The 27248-nt window shown below is 34.0% G+C and overlaps 1 protein-coding gene across 3 annotated transcripts in view; it reads right to left on the bottom strand.

Annotated features, from left to right (window-relative positions):
- Nadsyn (NAD synthetase) overlaps positions 1–27248 on the bottom strand; it is a 108686-nt gene that overhangs the window by 18060 nt on the left and 63378 nt on the right. The window contains exons 3-5 of one of the 3 annotated variants that reach the window (XM_085959244.1): positions 1737–1813; positions 900–1084; positions 555–810 (exon numbers count right to left, since the gene is read on the bottom strand). In XM_085959244.1, the coding sequence (XP_085815370.1) occupies positions 555–810; positions 900–1045 (402 nt within the window). In that variant the 5' untranslated portion in view covers positions 1046–1084; positions 1737–1813. Of the gene's footprint in view, positions 1–554; positions 811–899; positions 1090–1736; positions 1814–27248 lie in introns of all 3 variants that reach the window. The other 2 variants (XM_085959243.1, XM_085959242.1) reach the window with 2 other exon arrangements.

Below are 27248 nucleotides of genomic sequence, written 5' to 3' on the forward strand. Positions count from 1 at the left end.
TATTATTTCTTCACTTCGATTCAATCAAAATTGAACTAGGATTTTTGTTTCAATGAATTATCGCATGATAATTCTATCAATTTTTTCGTATTGAATAGCAGTCAATCCAAATTCATCATCGTTCATTGACAAATGGATTCTATCATGGGCCCCATATCCTGAAGCGGGCCCCCAGGCCAAAATCTACCTATCGCTGAGGTTAAGGGCAGTGTGGTGCTCTAAAGTAGTGTGTCCTAAATTATACACGGGAGTTATCATTTAAGTACCTATAGCAATCATCATATAGGTATCACATCAAATTGCAATGCTCAACTACATATTTAATAGTTTTGAAATAAAGTAGCCGGCGACTTTTTTTAAACTATTAGATTAAATTTGTGATGTCTGTTATGCCCGGGCCCCAGGCTCGTTATATACTATGCATTTGCAAACTGCAAACCTGTGGCTACATTTGTGTTAAACTTTTCGCGCTTTCCTTTGCAACACTCCGCGCCTGACAGTTTGGAAATCACTGTTCTAAAGTATCCACTATGCAAAATAATGAAGAAAATCACCTTTGTCCACATAGAAAACCATCTTGACTCTCTGTAGATGCCATCTTCACACAGGATCATCTTAGGGCGGATGAGTAAAACCTTCTTGTTCAAGAAAACCACCCGGCAATTGTAAGACACATTTTTATGCTGGACAGGCATTCCCAAATCGACCAAGAGATCTCGGCAGATGGGAGCTGTCATCACTTCCAGCAGCACCTGCCAACTGTGTAAGAATGTATCGGGCTCATGGAAGTGGTCTTCGCAGCTGTAACCTCTGCAATGTAAAAGAAATAAAGGATGAAGGTAAATTTTATAATCATTATCTTTAATCACAAAGAAAAAGAATATACACTCATAACTTACGTTACTTCCAGCTCTGGTCCAGTTCTGTACGCGGCACCCAATTCTACAGCCTGCGATATGGACTGGAGGATTCTGTTTTTGTTTCCCTCAAAGTCCATCGCCCACTGGTTCAAGGTGCACACTGCAACAGTCACCTTTCTGCCCATTTTGAGTTTTTTATTCGGCGGACCTCCTAAACTGACAGTCTGCACTGGAAAAAAGAGAAAAATCAATGAATATTTTTCTTGTAAAATGGTCACATACATTTACTTATTAGATATTCCATAAGGCATACAGTATGGCTAAATGGAATGTATTATGTAACCAAACTATGAACAATCATAATAATATAGTAGAGATAACAGATATTATTTTAATATTCAGATTATAAAATTTAAATACATACAAATACGAATGCATAGATAATAATAACAAATTCAATGTGAATAATATTCACGATCATTATTCACTTACAAGGAATTAAATTGAACAAAATTAATGAAGTCCTTACTTTAAGTAACACAAAATTATAGATTATAACTTCAAATTGAGAAATATAATAATTAGACTTCAGGAAATCCCCAGGAAGCAGTGTGTCTTATCTGGTTTTATATTATGAAAGCCTAGTTATAAATAGCTGGGTGTTTCATGTCAGTGACATAACATGACAACAGTTTCCATGGAGACAAACATTTTTGTTATTTTAGGTGGTGTTGAAAATATTATTAACAGGGCCTGACAGGGCCCTTGCTACGCCTAGTTACCTCACTGCTATCAGCTAGTATGATTAATTTGGATACAATCAGATGCATTCTACAATATTTTATACACAAATGATATTATAATATGACAACTTACCAAAGAATCGATATTTTCTTGAAATTAAAACAAGTATTTTTCGATATTCAGAATAACTGTCACATTGACGCCGGTTCCTAAAATAATGAAGTTAGCAATTAATGAACAAAACGGTGGTGTTACCACAGCGTAAAGCATATTTCCCCATACAGCGTCAATGACATTGAGCTACTTTACGAGCTGCTTGTTGGCGAATTTACAATCTGCCTGTAAAGTCGCCCAGTGTCATCATCGAACATAGAACATACGACGCATAATGCGTCAATTACATTGAGCTACTTTACGAGCTGTTTGTTGGCGAATTTAAATGCGGGCGATTTAGCTACTGCGATTATGATGATGACACACAAAACTTTCCATTCGCTGAGAAGCCAACAAGCTAGCGACTATTTAGACAGAACGCAGTTCGTTTTTTACCGGGAGGTCGCTACTACGCTCTACTGCGCAGACGCAGTTGGCCCACACGCCGGCGTGTAACGTGTAAAGTTGACCGGCTTTCAACTTTTCTCGGTAGATTGTTTACAATCTGCTTGTTAGCTTGTTCGATGATGATACTGGGCGACTTTACAGGCAGATTGTAAATTCGCCAACAAGCAGCTCGTAAAGTAGCTCAATGTCATTGACGCTTTAGACTGATCGAAATATTTTTTTTTATCTTAAATTAATTGATTTTTTAAAATTAGAATAACATTTTTTACACCACATAATAAATATACGAATTATCCATCAAGTTTATGTGCTACTATCAATCCATTAATTGTCCAGTTCTCTTTGTATAAAAATTGTACTATGTCCAATGCATTAATATAATAATTATGTATATTGAAGATGTTTCCAGTCAATAGCAATTTCGGTTTTTATACCATTATTGAGACTACTTCCTATTATGTTTTTAATTGGTTGTATGGATAACGGCTTCTTTTGTTTTAACTGAAACTTTAAAAAAATCTCAAAGTACTTATAATTTATCATTAATTCTTGATGTATTTATTTTATTACATATTTTTAACCGTTAACATGAAACCATATCGAGTAAAATGCCAGTTTATATAAATAAAGTATATAAATCTCATAGATAATTACAATCTGAATATTCAAAATTATGGGAAAAATTTCAGCTTGGCAACTCTTCCCGATATTGCCCGTCGGTCAAATCACATTATACATTTATTTACGTAGATAACACTAGTGAATTAGAAATAGCGGGGAATTCAACGAACTAAAAATACAATTCAATTTATTTACAGCAGCTGTTCCAACAGAGCGACTGCGCGCGCACTATTAAATAAAGTATTATGATTTTTTTATGATTGACGAAGCATTTAATTTGAATGATAAGATTGAAAAATATGTATTAGGATTATCTATGGTATTAGGTACGCACCTAACTTGCACTTGTAACATAAATAAACTCGTAATCAAATAAATGTTGTCATTAAATCTTATCAATTGCTACAATTTACACAAACAAAATCTAATACATAATAATAATTTTAAATCACGCCTAATACAACAAATACTAGAGGTGAATTCACTACATCCATTGCGAAGTCAACTATTACTTATATATTATTGAACAATAATTGATCTACGTGAACAATATAATAATAAAAAAACGATTCAGTTCACCTATCTACTGAAGTCATCAAACGTATTGTGTTACAAATAAAACATTTTAGTTAAATTAAAAACAACGTCAAGAAAAAGGCAACAAACTTTGGTCTTTTGAATTGTTAATTTATTAGGTATTTAAAATCAATACCTCATGGTTCTTTCAGTGAGTACCTTACGTGGATGGTAATTAACGTAGTACAATATTTGTATTAAAAATATACATTAGGCTGCGTTTACACCTGAACCGAACCTAGCGACAGAATAAAACTGCGACTAGAAAATGATGTAAGAAAAGTAGGTAAGTATAGAATTTATTTCTTGACATGTATATGGATTCCAGACGATCCGATGTTGTCGGGCTATATAGTTCCAAATTTCGTAAAAAAAAATGTTTCGAGACCGCAAAAATCCCGGATTACAAGATAACACATTATCACTTTGTAATAACGGCCCACATGCTCAGCGTACGTCAAAATGAAGATGTTATGCTATTTTCAGAGCATAACCCTGGACGTTCCTTAAACGTTGTAGATAATCTATTTATATAATTTTGAAGCCTTATTAACTTTTATATTTATTTTAAATATTTGAAAATAGTATTCTTTTAAACCTCTCGATCTAATGTTTTAGAATATAGTCATATTTCAGTATATCCATGTGCAATGGTGTTAAGATTTTTTATATTTATTATTTTTTAAAAGCATTTATAAAACCATCAGTATCATTTATGTCGACAATATTATAGTGAAATATTTACGATAAAAAAATATATTGATAATCTCTGTGATCCCAAATTTGACAAGAATTAGGCATTTTATTATTCAAAATATGGTCAAAATTTACACATTTTAAGATAATTCTAAAGATACTGATTATAAGCTATGTCTTTAACCTTTCAAATGTGATAAACATTCTACGAATAATGTTTGCTATATAATAATTATTGACCTAATAAGGTAGTATTTTTTTTGAAATACTCCATTTTTTCAGAGACAGAAATTTTTTCAGAGTCTTCAATCGCCCTCTGAATTAATTCTTCTAATGGAACTAAGTCTTCCGGTTCCCAGTTTTCATCATCTTGATTCATGGAGGACCACAGCTTTTTTTCCGATTAAATTATTGCTCGTCCCGGTAGGTTGTTCCATGCCTCGGCTATGTAGGGGTCAATACCCTACCATCCACATGACTCGACAGGAAACCATTAATTTATAATTACAATGTACCTTGCAACATAACAATGTTGAAATAGTAGAACAAGCGATTTATGTGAATCAATCAATTTTTAAAAGAAAGCTTATTTAGCAAAATAATTCAATAATTATATCAATCAATTATTTATAATTTACAAAACATCATGATATGCACAAAATTGTTTATATGAAAATCAACCGTGCCTAATAATTAAAAAGTGCTTAATTGTCTAAAATTAAAATCAATTATTTATAATTTACAAACAAGCTATGCATTACACAACAAAGCATGATTATCAAAATATCCAAATAGTGATAGCAGCATTTTCTATTGTATCGAATCACTATAAAAATACTAATTACATGAAATCAATTGTCAGTCAGTTATCAAAGACTTAACCGTAAGGTTATCGTTCAACTTCGCCCGGTCGACTTCGCAATTCACCAGAACTTATACACGTGATTCCACTCAGCTAAATTATGAATCTGTAAACTTACCTGTAATAATTAAATTGATATTTATTTGGAAGGAGATAATAAAACCAGGGTTCATTTCATTCACGCATCACTCATCTTATTATTGGAGTCAAACAAACCTACCCTCCGGTTCTTTATACCATCTCACTTCCGATAGCTACATTAAATACGACAGCGGACAGCTGATATAGGCACGCGGCGGACTATTGAATTTTACATACGAATACCGGCGAATTTTAGAGTTTGATTTTGTGATGTAACTAGTAAAATAACGGCGGATTATAGTATTTGTCGGATAATCGAGCGGCGGATTACTGAGAGTGTAGTGTACTATTAGTAATTTTATTTAGTTTCGGGAAAATGTCCCGGAATTTTCTAAAAAAAAGTTGACAACCCTATATCGTGCCGAATACTAATTTTAAGTGAAACTTAACATTTTAGAATTTTTCAAGATTGATTATCAATTTTTGAAACATTTTAAGCAGAAACATTTTCGACACTGCGTAATTAGTATCAGTAGGTAGGTACCTACCCACTTAAAATTTGTAATTTTGCCTTCCTTGTTTGTTAACTTTTCCAGGATTAAATTATTTAATACATAATACAACAGTAGTCATAAATGTAATAAATAGAAAAAAAAATATCATGCTACCTACCCTGACACATTTTTATACGATATTTCGTTACGAATTTTCGTCTCACACTTATCTCCTATTGGTGATTTTACGGTCTCATAGCTTATTAAGTTGTATTCAAAATCAGGCTTATAATCATGGCTACAAAATAATGCAATCACTAATGGCCTTCCCCAATGAATACCGAAAAAATCTTTCGCACAGTTCTCGCCCCAATTCCAAATTTGAAAAACCGTTGGCAAGTGGTGCAAGTCCACGTGGATTTGCGAGGTGTCGATGCAGAGAGCACGTGCGAGGGGGCCGGCCCGTAAAGAAATCAATATGAAATAATATCTCTCGGAAGGGAATTATATGCAAGGAGGAGCGAAAAAAGAATCGATATGGTTGATGGGCCGCCGTACCAGGCGGTGGCATCCGCCCACCGAGCCGCCCAAGCGGGATTCAGTCGGCCCGCCCTGGATTTCAGGAAACAAAGCTGATCACGATTCATATGGGAATTATGTTACCTTTATTGTAAAGGACTATTAATAGATGCGACACGTAACCTGGGCACAACTTTTTCATGCTTTACATCCGTCTTTGGGTAGTAAGTAGGTAGGCAAGTACATATTTATACAAAGGAAAAATGGCCGAAGCCATTTGACCAATTCTCAAAAGGAAGAAAGTCATTAAGCACTTTTCCGAAGTGGTAATTAGTACCTACATACAAATAAATCCATGTGGTTGTGTTTAATGTATATTAATATTGCTACAGTGCAAAGACCCAATGGGTAGGGAGAATTACTATTTAACTAAAGCCAAACAACTATTCCTTTTATTATCTACAAAAAAATAATAGAAACTCCACACTTTGGAGGCCTATATATGCTTTGCTTAAGATACCTATAACATTGTAATTTACCCTTTTTTTTACGTACACTCAACTCTGGTATAATAATAATATATTCTAAATTGTTTACCAAACATCAGTGCAGTGTTACCAGATCGTGGAAAATTGTAAGAAAAGAAAGCAGAAATACCGAAACGGAAAATTTATACTGAAATTACCACATTATAGAGATAACGATTCTTCTTATGATTACGATAAAAATAGAATATTTTCCATATTGTTAAAAAATCGGCCTGCGTCCTTCTTTTTTATTATTTAAAAAAATAGTTTTCAATTATTGCCTATTGATTGTTTCGACTTTTCTCTGGTTATTATAGTTTATGTTTAAAATTCATTTTTTTATTTATCACCAAGTACCTAGGTATCTACTCGTAAATGAAGAAAATGGTGATCCCTAATTTTGTTGTTCCATTTTAGGAGGACGCACATTTTTAAAACTTTTATATTATTACTTATTTAATTGGTGGTATTGAAATCTGTTGATGGTAACCGAACACTGGTGAACTGAAATGTTATTATTTTTTTTGTCGGATTTTCATAGCCTACATCCACCTCCAGATAGGTACTATCGTGGTTTGTTTTTGGCAGGATTTAAATAAATTTTAAAAGCTAACCATCTGCAATTTGTATTCTTAGTTCATTGAAACAAATAAGTATGACTGACAAAGTTTAGTTTGCACTATTTATGGCAGATCTCCACAGTCCACCCTTCGCTACAGATATGTGTAGTATATTTACATGTTTTGTATTACGTTAGGGATACAATTTTTGTTACTGCCCTGGGTTCAAAAATACCTTGGTACGTCATTGACATACCTCACTAACACTATCTAAGATTTTTGTAACTCAAAATACCACATTTTTAATTTAAAAAGTCTACCGCTCTACAACATCATTATGAAAGAAAGAAAAGCACGAAAAGGAAAACACATGAAAAAATAATATGTATACAAAAGTAACGATAATATTTCTCGCGTAGTATAGTCAATCTTTCGTGTAAGCTGGAGCAGTGTAATCTCTAACTTAAAATATAGACCTATTATAACAATCAGTTATGGTGACAAGTTCTAACTAACAAAGTTTAAACATATTTGTGGCATTGATGTAATGGCGAAAATTCTAAAATCCTTAAGAAGGAAACTTTTATGAGCAAGTTTCAGTGGCGTGGAAACGAATAATTATAAAATATTCATGTATGCATATATTCGAATGATGAGAACGTCGCTGTTTTGTAAAAAGGGCGAATCAACCATTTTGGCGAAATCGAGATTTTAATGAAAATACAATATGTACCCCACTAGTTTTGTTGTGTGAAAACGGCGAATTTGTATCTCCGCAGGAAAGTACTTAAAAAACGATAATCGACTAAAATTAAATTAATTGAAATTACGAATAAAAAGCGAATGTGACATATTAGGCCTTTTAAAATCTTATATAATAATGCATATTGTAATGACAATATTCTTTCTAAGCTTTATTATAAACTTGTTAGATATTTATAATCATCCACAGGTAATAAACAAATAAATGTCAAAAGTTAAAAATCCTCCTCCTGTAAAATAGCATTTTGGTTAATTCGCCCTTTTTACAAAACAACGACGATAATTTAAATAGTATGAACCTAATTATAATCTAACTACTAAATTATAATTACAAAGTAATAAATTGATTCGATATTCATCTAAATGCCCTGTAAAAATCTACAATGACTGCAAATAATGGCCAGGTAATGTTTGAAAAATCACTTTATATATTTATAAGTATGTAATAGCACATGCAAACGTATTTCATAGTATCTTTATTGTAGAAAAGCGACGTGCAATAAAATACGCATGACTACACGATATAGGTACTTACCTACGCTTGTCAAAATTCAAAACCCAATAAGGCACTTCAGAAAAAAAATGTTCAAGAAAGCCAAAAACCATGTCTTAATGAATCTTGTCGTTATAATTATTAAAAAATAACATATTTAATAAGTTTTATGTATAATTTCCTATCGATATAGGTACCAAATTTAAACAAAATGGTTTCTCAACGTTATCACTGTTGTATGACCTTTATACAAGAATTAATGGATTCCCAAATTGAAAACAGAGTGTGTAAGTACAGTTGGGTTTCGAGAATTTCCCGATGGGAATTCTCGAGAAATTTTAGAGATTTTCAATCCCGAAACTCGAGAATTGAAATTTTTAGCATTTCGGGAAATCCCGGATCTCAAGAATCTTTTGTCGGGAATCCTTTATTATGAAACATTAATTGAAAAACGATTTTTCTATATGAAAAAAGTAGACAGAAAACATAAAATGTTCACAGACTGATCGGGGCATTTAACACAATTAAGCCAACTTCGACTCAAAATGAGCGCAATTTTTCAACGTCAGGGAATTTTGTGTCTCAAAAACGTACGCGATTGTCAGACGCAGCGATTGACAGTCTGTGTTTATTTTTTTGGAATTTGTCTGTTTTTACACTGATTTTGGGATTTTTTACAGGTTTTTTTTGAAATTTCCCGATATCTCGAGAATTCTTTTCTGGAAATCCTGAATCTCGAGAATTCCAAATTTCATCATTTCGGGAAATCTCAAATTTTGAGATTGAGATTTTCTCGGGAAATACCCAACTCTATGTGTAAGTACACAAATTTGATTCGAAACCTTAGTATTAATAAATTTCAAATAAATAATACATTTATTAGCAGTAGTGGATTTAGGCCCAATTCACTGATTGATTTTGAGCCCTTTTATGATAAAACAAAACCTAAATTCTAACTACCAACATACCTAGTAAAAATGTAAACCAATAAGACTCGAGAAAAAAGTGCCACAATCCAAAAAAGCGCCCCGCGCCCCTACTTGGTTTTGATACTGTGTAATGAATTTATAAACCAGCGGCAAAACCTAGTTGGTATGTTTTTTTAATGGTAAATGTCTTAAAAATGAAAGAATTGTAAAACATAGTCATGTGTATTTAAAAATAGGTACAAAATGTCCCTCGTCATGTTTTAAATTTGAACAGCCGCCTAGTCATTATGTACGATATTTGATATAAACAGGTACGAATTGATAATTACGAGCACCTACTAATTGCTAACTTACTTCAAAATTATTCTGAATATTATGTAAATAATATACGATATGATTGCTTTTCTAATTTACTCAGCTAACTATTTTCTTCTGTCTCACCCTTGTATTCCGGTGGGTTTCGTTACGTATTTTTAACGAGTTCCGGCCATCTGTTTACGATACGGACAACTTTACTACATACATACAATTTTCCGGACACGACATACGATACCGGTCCTTCTAACGAATAATTGCTAAAAACTACATGCTTTGATTTATAAAAAAAAATATTTTAAAAGCCATACTCCATTGACTAATCGCGCAATAAATTACTACCAAACGTCTGCATGACTATTCTGCAAGAAAAAGTGCATTCGAACCGTTTACTATCACGACTGTCAAATTGCTGTAAACGTAGAGAAAAAAAATATTTGATTCCAGCATAAATCATGTGAGAATAATCGTACTTAAATTGCAAGAAGAAAGTAAACTGCAAACACGAACAGTATAATAGCATGTCAATATCATTGTTATTGTATTACTGATTACTTAAAAAGAAATAAATAAGTCGACTTGCTAGTTGTATACCTTTTCATAAAAAAAATCGAAACGCTACTGTTATAAAAAGCGCAATAATAATTAGTTATCCAGGAAAAGGCAACACGCAAGGATGGTCGTAAAACATCTAATTTCTAAGCTATTTCGATAGGGTTTATAGCTGCACTCTGTAGCTTAGAACTTCGAACAACTTGGAAAGGAGTTGGTATTACGAAACTAGTTGGTTGGGTGAAACCATAGATTAAGGATTATAAGCAAGGCGTAAAAGGGTGCAATCTAAATCTTTTATCATTGAGGACTACTTAGGAAGTGAACCTGCAGGCACCATTAATCTATTGTCAAAACAAATAGGTAATGATAAAACAGGGATGGAATATAGTGATGTACCTAAGTATTTTTTTATAAAACGGTTGTAAACTCTGTGCTGTCATACTTATCCTTATTTTTCCTATCACTAACTACAACAAGGGTAGCTAACCTTTTTTATGGTTGTGTGAAAAAAAACTAAAACAATATATTTGTAATAATGAATGAATATCTTAGTGTTTTTCCTCTAAAGAAAATTACCCTTCCAAAATCCAAATTGAGACATTTTTTTAGTAATAATAATAAAGGTTTCCTAAAAAAACTAAGCTTTTCCGCTATAAAATGAAAATACAGTGTCTTCAAAATTACCCAGTACCTATGTACTATGACCTCATCACCTTTTCGTGATTTTTCATGTTCGTATAATTTCCCTCGACGAGCTTATATATCTGGGATCGACTATCAGTGGAAAGGGCTGTTTTGAAGGAGACCTAAGAAGGCGTACACGTCTTACCAATATATGGGAGGATCAAGAATCTGAATTGCCCCGAAAATGATGCTCTAAATTTTTTTACATATTTTTGTTCGGTCATGGCAATGACGTCATGGACACTGAGGGCAACTTGTAAGTGAGAAGAAGGCAATAGATGTCGACACCAAATGCTTCGTGTTTCCTGGTCAGGCACGTAACGAACTAGTCCATCATCCATAGACTCCAGTTAAAGGAACGGATTTCGACAATGTCTGAGACGTATTCTATAATTTTGTAGGCAATTTTTTTTTCGACGCTTGTTGGTATCCTTTATAATGTTGTCGCAAAACGTCCTGGTTGAGGTTTCATAATAATTGCTGCATGTGCCAAACTCAGTACGCGTGCTATCGCTTCGCTACCGCTGTCATACAGTTACTATTCAGTAAGTTTTCTTAAAGGCCCACATGCCCACGTCGGTCAAAATGGAGATTTTATGGTATTTTCAAAGCATTAGCCTGGACATTCCTTAAACGTTGTAGATAATCTATTTATATAATTTTGAAGCCTTATTATCCTTTCTATTTATTTTAAACATTTGATGACTGCATAAAGTATTTTTATTACATAACATAGTATTCTTTTAAACCTCTCGATCTAATGTTTTAGAATATAGTCATATTTCAGTACATCCATGTGCAGTGGATTTTTTTTCGGTTAGGTACATGTTCAAACACGCTCGTTAACATGATTTTACTCCCTACTTCAGTTATAGTAAGTCAATTTATGGCTACGGCCGTATGCTGTAGCTTAACCACTGGGAAATGCCGATAGAAATGGCGTATTTCAAAAAGAAAATACTACCTTAGTTTTAGGTCAATAATTATTATAAAACAATCATGATTCGTAGGATGTTTTATCATATTTGAATGGTCAAAGAAGCTTATAATCAATATCTTTCGAATTATCTTCAAATGTGTTAATCGTGCCCATTTTTTGAATAATAAAATGCCTAATTCTTGTCAAATTTTGGATCACAGAGATTATAAAATATATTTTTTTATCGTAAATATTTCACTATATAATATTGTTAACATAAATTTTACTTATGGTTTTATAAATGCGTTTAAAAATTAATAAATCTAAAAAATCTTAACACCACTGCACATGGATGTACTGAAATATAACTATATTCTAAAACATTAGATCGAGAGGTTTAAAAGAATACTATTTTATGTAATAAAAATACTTTATGTAGTCATCAAATGTTTAAAATAAATATAAAGGATAATAAGCCTTCAAAATTATATAAATATATTATCTACAACGTTTAAGCAATGTTCAGGCTAATGCTTTGAAAATACCATAACATCTCCATTTTGACCTACGCTGGGAATGTGGGCCGTTAAGGACAATGAAAAAACGAGTGAATCGCCAGTAGTCCACCACTTTCCGCAATATCTGCAACATATCCCGTTTTTTGCTAATTTTAGCTACATGGTGGTATAAATTAAATATTCAATAGATATAACTTCACTAATGAGTAATGGATGAATGACAATGACATCAACAAACTATTAATAACTTCCGTTAACGAAATTTGACTTACGTGATTAACGATGAGTAGAAATAATTTACATTATTGGTATTATAAATCAAGGTAATAACCATGAGCTTTGATAGTGAATGCGAAAAGTGGTAAAGGGTTAAAAGCTCGTTTTAAAGTCTCGAGTGAGCTTTCGTGCGGAGCCTATTAGAAGTAGACAACAGCAAGAAAATAATGGCAAAGGTACAATGAACTCACACGCCAAGAAAAAACTTTGCAGAACCAGACAGGTGTTCAGACACCACTATATATGTAGAGTCAATTTCAAGCAATGGTTCTAGTGGCGCGAGCGGTTGGAAATCGGCCATGTACATTATTATCATTTTAACATGCTGTTTTATATCTGGCTACAACGTATCGTACGGTAATTGTTTCGACATTACGTTTTTGACGGCCAGAAAGACTAAGAACTCTGAAAATGTGAGTGATCGGTTGTTTCAAATAATAACGCAGAATCCCGCTACGTAAAAACGTAATTACTTATATAATCACACGTGAAAGCCTATGTGGAGTGACCGGAAGTGTTATGTGGAATGGTCCCTATATAAACAAAGTCTGTCTACTCTACCTTAAAGGGGGGGAAAGCACTTTAACTATAACTTCGCAAGGGTTAAAAATTGCATGAATATGAAAATGTAGGTATTGACTGAATATGGAAAATGTTAGTACTTAGTTGATTTGTTATCTAGCTCCATAAACTGACCTTTTTATAATACATATATTAACGATGTGCAACATCCTTTAAACACACACATCTGTACGTGTGAGTCAAAGATTCATATGTTCAAATTGTAGCAAATTCAAAAATGGATATACTATAAATTATAACTATTTGTTTCTTGATTACAGATGAAAAGAATCCTTCGTTCATTTTTTTCTGTCCTGCATACACTCAGGTGGATTCTCCACGTCTGGCATATTAAATTTATTAAGTAATATATTATTATATAAATCTAATAATTCCAGAGGACCAGATAATGTACAGTTTACTATTTTAGTTTTGTTTGATAAAATTATGAGCTTTTTTATCAGTTTTGGCATTTATTGTCATTGACAAAAATATGCCAGATCAGATAGGCTAATAAAAAAGCTACTTGACAGAGAAAATGGTAGATTTTCACAGTTAGTTTAATAATGACTAGAAACTTTCATTTCAGAAAAAAATATGTTATAGTTATGAACATTGTTTACGTGGGAATAAAAATTGAAGATTATAATTTAGTTACAGAATTAAAAATTAATGCAGGTACGACATTTTGCCATAATTAAATATCGTATGTTACATATTTTATTGATAAGATATAAGGTACAACGCATGTCGAATTTGAAAAAAATCTAGTGGAAAATTCAAACTTTTTATAGAGAAATTTTAAACAGTTTACGGTGACGAAAAACAATAAATTTAACGTCATACGCTAGATGCGTATTTTTCAAACCTATTAAAAATGTTAGATCCGACAATAAACCATTAATTTGGCATCGCTGGCTTTTATAGTCTTGTTAGAATTTTATGAAAGGCTACGAAGAAATCTCTTTATTTTCTTCAAGCGATTGCATGATGTCGAGTGGCTACTGTGATGTTTTTCTTCGTGATAATAGGAAACATCGCGCAATTGATTCACCGTATCGCAAAAAAAAACTATCTATATTACATTTTAGCCGTGAGAAATTCTTATTTGAAAGACAAGTGAATTTACAAACAGAAGCGCAGCGACGGATTATCCCCGTTTATGCATGTTATTAAATTATTTTCAAACGAACTTTTTCGTGTGTCATTCGAAAGAACTTCGCAAATGAACCGCATTACCGCAAAGTTCCGATAGTTTGGGCAGTAAACAAGATAATATACTGGGTGTGGCATCGAGCAAGACGTGAAAGATGTGTGGTCGAATCAAAGTTGTTCAAAATTATATGATTAAAATATTGACCTAAATGTATATGTATCGTAGGTATATGACGGTCATGTCCAACACATAGTTCGCTGGATGGATTTTGGTCGATCGCACCTAGGTTCATAGGAATTTAGTCATGAATATGTAAAAAGTGTGTACATTCAGTTTAAATATAACATGGATACATTGAGATTTTTGAGATGAAGCATTAAATTGCATAAACCATTTTATTTTTAATTCTTTAATCAGGTTATATTTATTTACTTAAGAAAACAAAACATTGTGGACATAACAAATCTAAATTCAAGACGTTCACATTATGATATTTACATTATAACAAATATTACCCTCACAAGAGAAAAAGAAAATATAAAAAAACCTAAGTACAATTCTATACAGAAAAATAAAATTTAGAAAATAAAATACACAGCACGTTACTGAAAATGAAGTGACTACGTCTTTGGGGAGCGCATTGACAAGTCTTGCACCCCTCGCTAATGGTGTCTAATAGGCTTGACACGAGGAAACGGTTCTGACCCAGAACAGATCATGGCTGCGACCACGTATGTAGTTGACAGGCGCATGTAAATTCAAATTCTGGTGAAATTGGTTTTCAATTTAGCCACGAAAAAGACCGCGTGACCTCATAATATCACTTAATTCGTGCTACAACACTCACATCCTGCAGTGGGAGTGAAAGAAAGATAAGGTGTGAATCTCCGCGCTTTAAACGGAGGCGTAGTTTTCTCTTACCCTCCCGAAGTAGACTATTTGCATAGTAAGATAGTAGTTTGACGATTCGTGCAATGAGTATACAAAAAAGGTCAAAATTGATCATTTTCACGACGAATGGAAAATTGAGTATTGCCTTGTGTTGTTGTGTCAACTTTAGCGCGTCAATATTCTCATCAAAATACAATACGTTAATTTAAGGCTTCAAATTATTTGGGAAGTATATGTGTAGAACATATTATTATATGCAAAAACAGCAAGTGTTTTAATAAAAATTAGCAAGTATTTTATTAAAATAGTGGCAATTATTTAATATTAACAGCAAGTAAAAAATGATTATTGGTAAGCATTAAAATAATCACTATGGAATTATTTAAACAAGCATAGGGAATTATTTAAATGATTAATGGTAAGTATAAAATATCAATTTGTCAGAATAAAATCTAAATTGGACAGATTTTTTTCTTTTACAGAAATAACTTATTTAGCAGCTTCCGTATTATGCTAAATTTAGTAGGATAGTATTCTTCTGACTGGCTCTCTAGAACAGATTGTGTCTTGGTGTTACTATTAGAATAGTATTTATTGTTTTTCTCTATTAAGTCATCCCTTACGCCCATTTGGTGTAGCTTTTTACTTTTCATAATATCAATAAAATATTGAATATGGGTTGTATCTATTGGCCCATGTCATTTAAATAATGATTATTTATATTTACAACTAATTTTTGAATATTATTTCTTGCTGTAACAATATTTTACATTCAACATTAAAACTGGCGGGTTATTTATACTGATACTTTAAAATAAATACTTACCATTTATTTAAAATTCTGACCATTGATATTAAAAACTTTTCGAATTTTTCTATTAATACTTGCTTCAAAAATGCACGCCTTAATTTAAGTTGAAGAATTACAATGTAGATTACTGTCAGTTTAATACTGGATAGCAAATCACAGCTTACTTAAATATGAACACGCCTGTTTTTTTCTATGATAACTTTGACGAAAGCTCTGCTCGAACAAAGTTACGCGAAGCAGATTAAACCGGTAAGTCGTTTACGATGCATTTTGTAATGACGTATTCTACTGAACAATGTATCCGGTAAAAAGTAAACTTTGTAAGAAATGCACACATTGTGACTCATCAAAATCCGTTAGATTCATCCGTTTATGATTGGACATATTCTGGGAAGCGCTACTGAAAAACAACTCAAGCAACTGTATCAAGCAGCGCCGCAGGGAATTCTGTGAATTTTCGCAAACCGGTACTGCAGGAAGTCATGCGATAAGCCGACGCCGGCGTCTGATAATATGATACGACGCCTATCTTTCAGTTTCTATTGGCAACATACAATAATATGATCTAACAAATTATAATACAAAGTTACGTATGTTTACAGTTTGATATAAATACTACCATAAAATTTCCATGACGACATAAACGACAATGTGGTGAATAGATTGACATTCTATATGAGATATGGAAGATAATAATAATACAATATTTTCAAGCACGGTTTCGTTGCAAAACGAATGTCAGTTTTATGACGTGTACTTTCGTAGGTACTATCAGAAAATATATTTAGAAACTAGCATGTTTAATTAATAGCTGGATAAGTTATATTTATTTATTGTGTACATTTGTCTATTTTATGTCTGTATTTGACGAAGACGATGTCAATGGTGATCGTTGGTTATAAACACAATACTTATTTTAATATTTTTCAAACCAATGAGATTTAATTTTGATGATAACATTAAATGAAAACATAAAAGTTAGCACTTTCTTAATCAATTCTATTTTTTCAGCTCGATAATCCCTCGAGATCTACAATAGTTGGATATATGTGCGACCAATCTACCCGCACCTCACCTCACCACTCCACCGCTGCTATCTGATCACTCGTATCACGATTCACGATGAATTGACAAAAGTGGGTTTATTTTTTCGTTAACTTTTCTGATAACGTCGGAATCTGTTCTGATATAGAGATGAAACTTAACTAAATTGCCACCAACAATGTAGTCTATAAGACAGACTATTATGGGTTTATTCTATTTAACACAATATGTCGTGAGGCCCAATGATCGTAGTGTAGAGTAATAGTAGAAGTGACGCAATCACAACAAAACACACAGGCTTTGATAAATTCACATAAACGTATTGCGACTTCACCGGATCGAGTCCGGAGCTCCCAGGTGTAATACCAGTGCCTATGATGCATACCTAGACTATGAGGCCCGGTTATTAGCAAAATATTCGGACAATACAACCGTTTAATAACAGTTTACCGTAGGTATAGGTACAGATAAAAATATTTAAAACACTAAGCAGTCGCCATCTTGTTTATCTTTCGTCAAGTGTTTTGATAATATCATATGAAACCTTCTAGGTACATATATACCAAATTCAATTCTGTAACAGTACCGAACTAAAAATAAAAATACAGTAAAATGTATTAGTAAAAACGGTTGATTAATGGTTGTCTTATAAGACAATAATAAATAGTTCAGGGTTGTCGATAAATTTTCTCGTTTCCAAAAATAATTTAAAAATTTGGCCGAATACGCTTGGATATAATCAAACAAAGAAAAACCTTCAAACCGTTAATATAGTCATATTTCACAAATGCAAAACGTATCAAAGCCAATCTGCGAGGGTAGCAATTTGCAAGGCCAATAAATTGATATTCACAATTTTAAAATACCCCGAAAGCGCATACGGAAAAATAAATTTGATTTATGAAAAATAAATGAAACTGAAAACACATTTTCTCTACTCATCAAACATAAACCGATTTTCTAGTTATGTATTTTTTTGTATGCATTCCTAATTTATTTTTTACAATAAGCATTCATATTACATATTTAGTCCAATACAGATAAATACATAAACACAGGATTCAGAACAATTTCACTACCTACTTAGTAGTATAAAGTGAAAGTATCGAAGTATTTTGACTATATCGCATCTCGAGTAATTGAGTCATCGAGTCACAAAATCCGCTCTGGCGACTTTTTCTACCTAAGAAAAAGTTACATAAAACGGTTTGACACGTCACTCAAAGATACGTAAATACCTATATAATTGTATATTTTCAACATATTTACTGACATAAAACGGTGATAACCAAATACCAAAATTCGAAGGGACATAACATATAATTTATAAAAATGTATAGAGCGGTTTTATGAAATATCCAGAGTAGATTTTGCGACTCGACGATTCAATTGTAAAAGAATTTACTGGTGTAATGCACAATGCACAGCGCGATTCTAATCCAGAGGGTTGACCATGGCCCCCACATCCTGAAGCGGGCCCTCAGGCTACGATCTTTGACGGGCCCCCTACCTATCGCTAAAGATAAAGGCAGTGTGACGCTCTACAGTAGCGTTTTCCAAATGGTGTACGCGGTAAAATTAATGTTTTTTGTTCATAATTCATCTATTTGAATTGTGGAGTTGTCGAGTATCGATGCATAATTAAAAATTTTATCGTACAACTACATAATTATAAATAATAATAATAATAATAAAAATATTGAAGATAAATATTTTTTTTACTATTCGAGAGAATTTGTGATGTGTGTTTAAATCACTTATCTGGTCGATTCTCCAAGCCGGGCCCTTTCTGAGCACGGACCCCCAGGCTAGAGCCCTGTCAGCCCCCCCTTTGTGGGGGCCATGGGGTTGACACTAGACTCTGAATAGAAATGGTATATCAAGGGTTCCTGTTTCGAATATTTTACATATTTCCCCAAAGACTGTTCCCCAAATGAATAATTTGTCGAAATCTAACGTAAGAGCCAAAATGGATGTGGTGGTTGGTGTCCTTGCAAGAGAGTTTGAAATCGCACATAGGTCCTACTTCTGATGCCAGTGTTTCAATACGGCATAATCAATGGCATCATTCATAATATAATCATCATATAAAAAAATGTATGATGCTTTTCTTCTTTTTTTGTGCAATATCCGTTATTGAACGTCAGCGATGAGTTCAGCCACTTTCTCCCTGTCCGTTACTGCTCTCAATATGGATAGAGTGTTGAACTCAAACCAGTCTGTGAGGTTCTTGAGCCTGGAATTTCATTTCTACCAGGGTCTCGCTTACCGGAGATCTTCCCTTGAATGATAAAATACTGATATCTCTCGGGATGCCGCATGATGTCGCCAAAGTATGCCAACTTATATTTATTTCTCTGATTATTTCTTTAGTCTTCTTCATCCTCAACACTCGTAACTTTGTCAGCTGATACGGGGCATGCGTCTGTACACCCACGTTTTGAAAGCTTCTGGTTTTCTGAGCGTTGTTTCTGTGAGTGTCCATTCCTCCACTCAATTTAAAGTACTGAGAAGACATAGCAACTAACTATTCTTGTTCTGAATCACAAGTTTAGGTTGCGGCTACATAGTATTTTCCCGATTCAGCATTTCAGTTCAAAATGTTGCTTTTAGGATGTATTACTACATGTACCGATAATTTTAAAAACAAAACATACACAGTTATATCAAAGAAATGTCATTTTATGAATAAACATATCGTCTGATGTATTTAAAAATTGTAGGTAACAAAATGACCGCTATAAAAATCAAGTCGCTGAAGTAGGTGGTTTTTGCACGTGGAAAAAATGGTGATTTTGTCCTTGTGTTGACATTATTACCTCAAATACGTCATCAAACCGCCTAGCTATATTGCGTCAACATACTGGAATAGTAAGATTAAGCCAATTCGCCATTGGAATGGTAATAAATAGGTACAATTATCGATTTTTTCGCGGTTAAATAATAAGTGTCACGCAAGCAATGTGTTGTTAAAAACCTTATCTTTCAAAGAGAATCAAATTGTTCCTAAAACTAACAAACTTTCGCGGCGAGCAAATACTACCACCAAACAAGTCAGGGCCGCTTTTATGAATGTTTGTACCACGTATTAGAAAATGTTTGACAAAGTAGATTTAATGGCCCTGTAAAGTATTAGACTAGTTTTTTATTCAACGAATAATGCACAAGATTTAAGAATGTAACATAAAATGTATGTTCAAGAAAGAATGTAGTTTATTACGTTATTAGATAGTACAAAGTTAACCAATCGAACGTGTGACCCATTATAAATATATTTTAGGAACATGAGTCAATGAGAAATGGGACAAGTCTCAGGAAAGAAAAACTACAATTAAGATAGCAAGGAGTGCATTTCTCAAAATGAGACGCCTCCTTAGTAATCGACACCTTAACATAGGTCTGAGACTGCAGACGCATCCTTTAAATTTCATGGACTGACCGGGTGACAAATCGTCGCTATAGGATTGGTTTCCCGAATATCCGTTTTTGTCATAATCGACCTCTTAATGCAAAATGTTTTTTTGTATCTAATTGAACTAGAACCATCTTTTTCTTTAAATTACTTTGTAATGGTAATGAATACATCATTCACATGCTGTAAAAATAACAATTTAAATATCTCCATGTATTTAAATATAGGATCATGAAATTTGTTTTTCGTCTCCTGAACATTTGGTCTATTCGGGAAACCAATCCTACAGCGACGAAATGTTGTCCTAAAAGTTCTCAATCGAATGGGAAAGGACCGAGAAATTCTGCATAGTATCAAAACCATAAAACTACAGTACCTCGGACACACTATGAGAGGACAAAAGTACAGCATCCCCCAACTTGACATTCAGTTTCAAAAAAACACCTAGCAACAAATCGCATGCGTCTCGGGCTGCGAGTCGAAGCTCCAAGTACAGACCTACAAACTTATCTGGAGAATGAGATGGAGGAGCCACTGTCGAAAACTACCCAATCGCGACTCGTAGCTGGCAAAATCTGACATTCGGGTGACGTTTTTCAATATGGCGTCCTATGGTAGTTCGTAGTTCCATTTTTGGCCATTCTCCAGATAAGTTTGTAGGTATGTACGCATACTTGATAAGCCCACGCTACGAATTGGTCATTTCGCTCCGCTCGCCGGTCACCGCATCCCATACATATCCACGTTTCTAGAGGTTACGCGCGACTGTCGCTAGGCGCACATGTGCGCGGTCTTCATATGCCACATCGGTGCGGCGTTCCTAGAAGTTTTGATTTATGGCTGTGTGGCAGACGAGGCGAGTTTAGATGTGCTGTGTTATTTTCTGGCTATGGCTAGTCAGGAGAGTAACAGTACCGTGGAAGCTTCTGAGTACGAAACTAATGAACATGAAATAACCGACGTGCTCAATTCACCCCTGCCTCTAAGTTCCACCGAATGAAATACATATATCACAGAGCTTATCGCGGTACTTAAATCTAAAAAAGGCAAAGTTTATCTTGAGTGTTGCAAGTTGAGTTGTTATTTTATAAATGATTAAAAAAAGTTCAGTGTCGCGTGTCGGATTGCAATTCTCACAAACTAAACGTAAACTAGCGATGCAGGCCATTAGTTTTCAGACTTGTCGGGGTGCCAAAGGTTTCCCTACCCTATTTCGATAAGGCCTCCGAAAAGATACATTAGTCCAAATTGCCAATCAAAGCTGCATCGGAACTATTCAAACAGCGCGAAAGAAATAATGGAAACTGTTTTTATTTCCTATAATATGTAAGAGTATAATATTATGTATTAAAAGTTTACTTTCCCCGACGAAAACAATCATGAGTTAGTCCAAACCATAGAGGTATTAAATTAAAAGAGGGGCAAGGAATCGGTTTTCTCAGACAGCTGAATGAAGCAGGCCAACAATAGCCGATAACTTACGAAAAATAGCGACGCGATAAAAAAAAATCAGGGCATCACAGAGGATTTACTTTGGTCATTATAATGTACCCATATAATATAATGTTAACATTCAAATTTTGCCACAAATTGATTACCAGCCCGCCCCACCATACTTTTTCGCCATACTAGCCGGCTTCACCATACTTTCATATAACCTGCCGCCTCTAGGTCCAAACCAATGATATTATTAATGGACAACGCACTCAGTACAGTAGCTAGCACGTAAATTCGCGCATAGCGACATTCACACTTGTATAGGTAGACGTCACGTAACAAAATTTAGCAATTTCCATTATGCGATATCACGCATCGGGAATTTATAGCAATATAACCTTTATTGTAATGGCGTTAGAACAGTGTTTCTAATGTCAATGTTCATTTGAGCGATATTAAAATATGAATTATGCCATTCGGCAGACCCGACAAAAAGCATCGGGAATTTATAGCAATAGCACAGTTATTGTAATGGCATTAGAACAGATTATGCCATCCGGCAGACCCGACATAAAAGTGAGTGTCATTTTTTTAAAGAACGAAACATCCATCGAAAAGAAAAATTCACGACTTTTATAAAATTTAAATAAAAAGCTGTTCCGAATTCATTTCATAACGCCTTATAAGAATCTTAAGGAAGGTACAAGTCTGTTTACTGGAAGCCAGGCGGGAACAGCGGCAATTTTCATAGCCAATGTTGGCAACATTTATGAATAATTCAAAAATGATAACCTAAGCTAACCTAACGAAATAATCCAGTATATCGGCTATTTTCAACATCTGTTTGCCGCTGGCTTCCACTAAAGAACCAATATTAATTACACTATAATACATTTGTCGTGTTTTATCTATATGTCTGTCTGTAACGCATCTCTCTGAAGTACGTAAATTTGCATGAGTTTGCGTCTTTGTTGCGCGATCGCATAAATCGAGCACCCACGTTACATCCCTCTCGTGCGCGTAATACATAATCGCTTAATCACGTATCTATATGCACTTCGCTCAGACGCTTATTTATGTAAAAACACACAGGCTTTATCGATATAGCTACCTACCAATCTATATTGGTATTCAATTCGACACCTTCTTTAGCTATGAATATTGTTATTCAATATTGCTTTGCTTATGATATAATTATTAGTCAAACTGAGTGCAGTAATGTTGACAGGTGGCACTGCCACGTGGTAATTATAATATAACAAAATTAACTCTATGAATATGCGTGTTTGCGTAATTGCCTATGTCATTCATTTTGAACGTAAATTCAGATATATCGTATTTGTTGTGGTTTTTCTAATGAATATGTGTGTTTAACCGGTCAAATTTTCTGCTTGCATAAGAACAAATATCGCATTTAAATTGTTTTTTATCATTTTATTTTTACTAAGTCTGCCGTAAATTTATAATACTCAATTAATACCACTAACAGCACATAATGCGATCCCTAATTTATAATTCATCCCCAATATTAGCCATGGGCACGCCACTCATTATTGCGAATATTTTGGCAAGTAAGCATAAAAAGGTTCGCCATCGCTGACATATAGCATTCTTATTTCGTTATAAATATTATATGCATAAGTTGAGTTCATCGTTGAAAATATGGTAGGTATATAATATCATAGCCGCGTGTCGTCACTGTCCCGTCATGTCCTCGCTTATCTGCACGGAAGACAGTTGCAACATTGCCCACAATTTGATTTATGATCATATCCCAATCGAGACAATTTTCAATGTGCGACCGGACTTATACATATATGTTTCCACCAAGAAATAAGCAAAAAGTAAAGCAAAGTAATAAATACCTACTTCTGCGGGTCTATTCAATACGCAAGGCCGCTAAAGTTATAAAGTGATAGTATTTATGGCTAAATAGGATTGGTTTGTATGGGGTTGTTAGCACTTATTGTAACAATTACAATAAGTTGGTTGGTATTGTTGCAATAAGTGCTATATCTTAACAGTGCGTCTCTTGGCTGTGATAAAATTTAGAGAGAGAACGAGAGACAGTTTTGACTGATGAGACGGCTTATTAATTATTGTAACAATTATAATATCTCAATACATAATGTATGTAATAAATACTATCACTTTATCACTTTAGCGGCCTTGTGTATAGAATAGACCCGATGATATTATATTTATTAATTTTTCATTGTATTGTACTTTGGCTTTTACAACGTAAAGCAGTATAATTATTGAACTTTGAATACTTACTATAGATAAAATATCTTACAGATAGATAATATTAAAAGTAAGCTTTCAGGACATGCATTTGTTTCTATGGCAAGCTACGAAAAAAAAAAGTTATACGATTCAATAAAAACGCATGGCCTGATTGAACAACATCAATAGATACTTATATTTCCTGCAGTCAGATATGTTATGGATGACTGTGCGGACTATATACGAAAAAACTACTAAATGTTGAATAAATTAAACAAAACTGGTACATAACACAAGGGTAAGCATGCATAAAATAGCGATTGATGAAATATACCTAAAATAAGGCCACACAATTGTTTGACAGTGTCGTGATGGCTAAAGTCTAAATTATGGCTGTAAAAGGAGACGTCAATGAAATTAGACGTCAAAATAATGCCGACGCGAAAAGCTTAGTTGACGAGCGTCGCGGCGCGTCGTGTTAAAGCGCCGTGAAAGCTTAATTATAGACTAATGTAGTGTGCACTGTTTTGTTTAATTTAAAAGCATTATGATGGGTAATGTCAAATACCTATACAAATACAGAATGATTATATTGTTACACCTAATATAAAATAGGATAGTATGGTACGAGGGTGGGTCAATAAGTCCTTAGAAAAGCCGACAGGTGGCGCGACTAGTACTGTAAGCGGTTTGTTTTCATGCAGCGGCACTACCGATTCAGTATGCTGCGAAGTTTCAATCAGATTGGTCGGGTTGTTGTTTTTTATTTTCGTACATTTAAAAAAAAATTGCTTGTTTACAAAAATTGAGAAAATTGAGTTTAGAGCTGTTATTAAACATTTTAATATAAAAGGGTTAACAGCAAAGGAAATAAAAAATGAGTTGGATTTAGTTCACGGCATATCTGCTCCTTCACTTGCAACTATTTATAACTGGTTAAATGAATTTAAACGTGGTCGTACATCAACAAAGGATGAACCACGCTCAGGACGTCCTGTAGAGGTGACTACACCAGAAATGATCAATAAAATCCACGATATGGTGTTAAGTGACCGAAGATTAAAGTTGAGTGAGATAATTGAGGTTACAGGGATCTCAAAAGGTAGCGTCATTTCTATTTTACATGACAAATTGGGCATGAAAAAAGTTTCTGCAAGATGGGTGCCGCGTTTGCTCACAGTCGACAATAAACGCAATAGGGTGGTGGCCTCTAAAGCCCTGTTGTCGCTCATGCAACGCAATCCGGATGAATTTTTTCATCGCTTTGTGACTGTAGATGAAACATGGATACACCACTATACTCCCGAGACGAAAGAACAGTCAAAGCAGTGGATTGCGAAAGGCGAACCATGTCCAAAGAAGGCGAAAACCGTAAAATCAGCTGGTAAGGTTATGGCTACTGTATTTTGGGATGCACGTGGAATTATTTTCGTTGACTATTTGGAAAAAGGAAAAACAATAACAGGGGATTATTATGCATTTTTATTGGACCAGCTAAAAAACGAAATTGAAGAAAAACGGCCTCATTTAAACAGGAAAAAAATCCTCTTTCATCAGGACAATGCCCGTGTTCACACATGTTTACGATCAATGGCTAAAATTGAAGAATTGAAGTTCGAATTGGTCGACCACCCACCGTATTCGCCAGATTTAGCCCCCAGTGACTTTTTCCTTTTCCCAAACTTAAAAAAATGGCTAAGTGGACAACGTTTTTTTTCAAATGAAGAAGTCATCGATCGGACAAATGCTTATTTTGAGGACCTTCCGAAAACTTATTTTTCTGACGGTTTAAAAAAAATTGAGAAACGTCTAACCAAGTGTATTGAGCTCCAAGGAGATTATGTTGAGAAATAAAAAAAAAATACAAAAATAAAAACTGTTTTAATGCTTTTTTCTAAGGAATTATTGACCCACCCTCGTATGTTATCTAAAAATGAAATTTTTAATTTAAAAAAAATACTGTCAACTTGACGGTAATTGAATTTATATTCAAAATATTATATTACAATAAAACAATGCTACGTTAATATAATACATCTCATTTTGCGTGAATTGTATACATATCATATTATAAGTTTGCAGCTGCTGAAACGCGAAACCGGGTCCGTAAAATACGATTTATAGGTAATCTTTTAATTTAATCGCGCGTCTTATTATATTTGTAAAAGATGTAGTAAATTCAATTAAATTCCAATGCGTAAGACATTGGCTACTGATGCTGGGGTTCAGGGTCTAATTCCTGGTGAGGACACAATACATTTATGTGACTTTCTCAAAGCCTTTGTGTTTCAATAATGTCTCACTACTCTTATTGGGTCTAGTGGTCTGTTGTAGTGTTGAAAAGGAGGGGGGAATGAATTGTCCGTAGATACTGTCGCTAGAAAACGATACCTTCTCTGATTATTATAACATGCTAGTTTTATGCAGATGTATTATAAATTATACTCTATAACCATCATTCTTATTGGTTCTATAACCCTTTTCACATCTTGGCCTCCAGAAACTTTCTTCATCCCACTTCCGTCAAATGTTGCTATTTTCCAATTCTTCAATAGATTATACTTTCTTACTGGTCTTCACGAGAAGTTTATATGCTGTACACGTTTCCAGCCATACATTGCTTGATACTTTTACGGTTAGTTTCAATTGTATTTGATTTTTGAGCTGTCACCGTTAATTCTTCTACATTTCGGACACATTGAAATGTACCTACTTTACCACAGTTTGCTGTATGAATACCATGGCCCCCACATCTTGAGCGGCCCCCCCTACCTATCGCTATGGTTAAAGGCAGTCTGACGGTCTCCAGTTTTGTTTTTCAAATGGTGTTCGAGGTCAAATAAAATTCAGTGTAATTTAGCGATTTTGTAACACATCGAGTAGGTGTCACTCAACACACGTCACAAGAATCATATATTTTAAAATGGTAATAACTCCGAAGCAAAATAGCGCCTTTTTTGCTATTAGAGCAAATTTAAGATGCGTATTTATCTCATTTATCTGGTCGACCCGTCACGCCGGGCCCCCCTTGAGCCCAAGCCCCTAGGCTAGAGCCCTGTCAGCCCCCCTTGTGGGGGCCATGATGAATACCAATGCTGATCTAAGTATTCTGCTTACTTTGCCAGTCCCTCAAATATACCACACACCCATTCTAAATC

Source organism: Rhyacophila brunnea, unplaced genomic scaffold (genome assembly GCF_057557595.1).
Source record: "Rhyacophila brunnea isolate RB1 unplaced genomic scaffold, BYU_Rbru_1.0 scaffold_8, whole genome shotgun sequence".
Taxonomy (NCBI): Eukaryota; Metazoa; Arthropoda; class Insecta; order Trichoptera; family Rhyacophilidae; genus Rhyacophila; species Rhyacophila brunnea.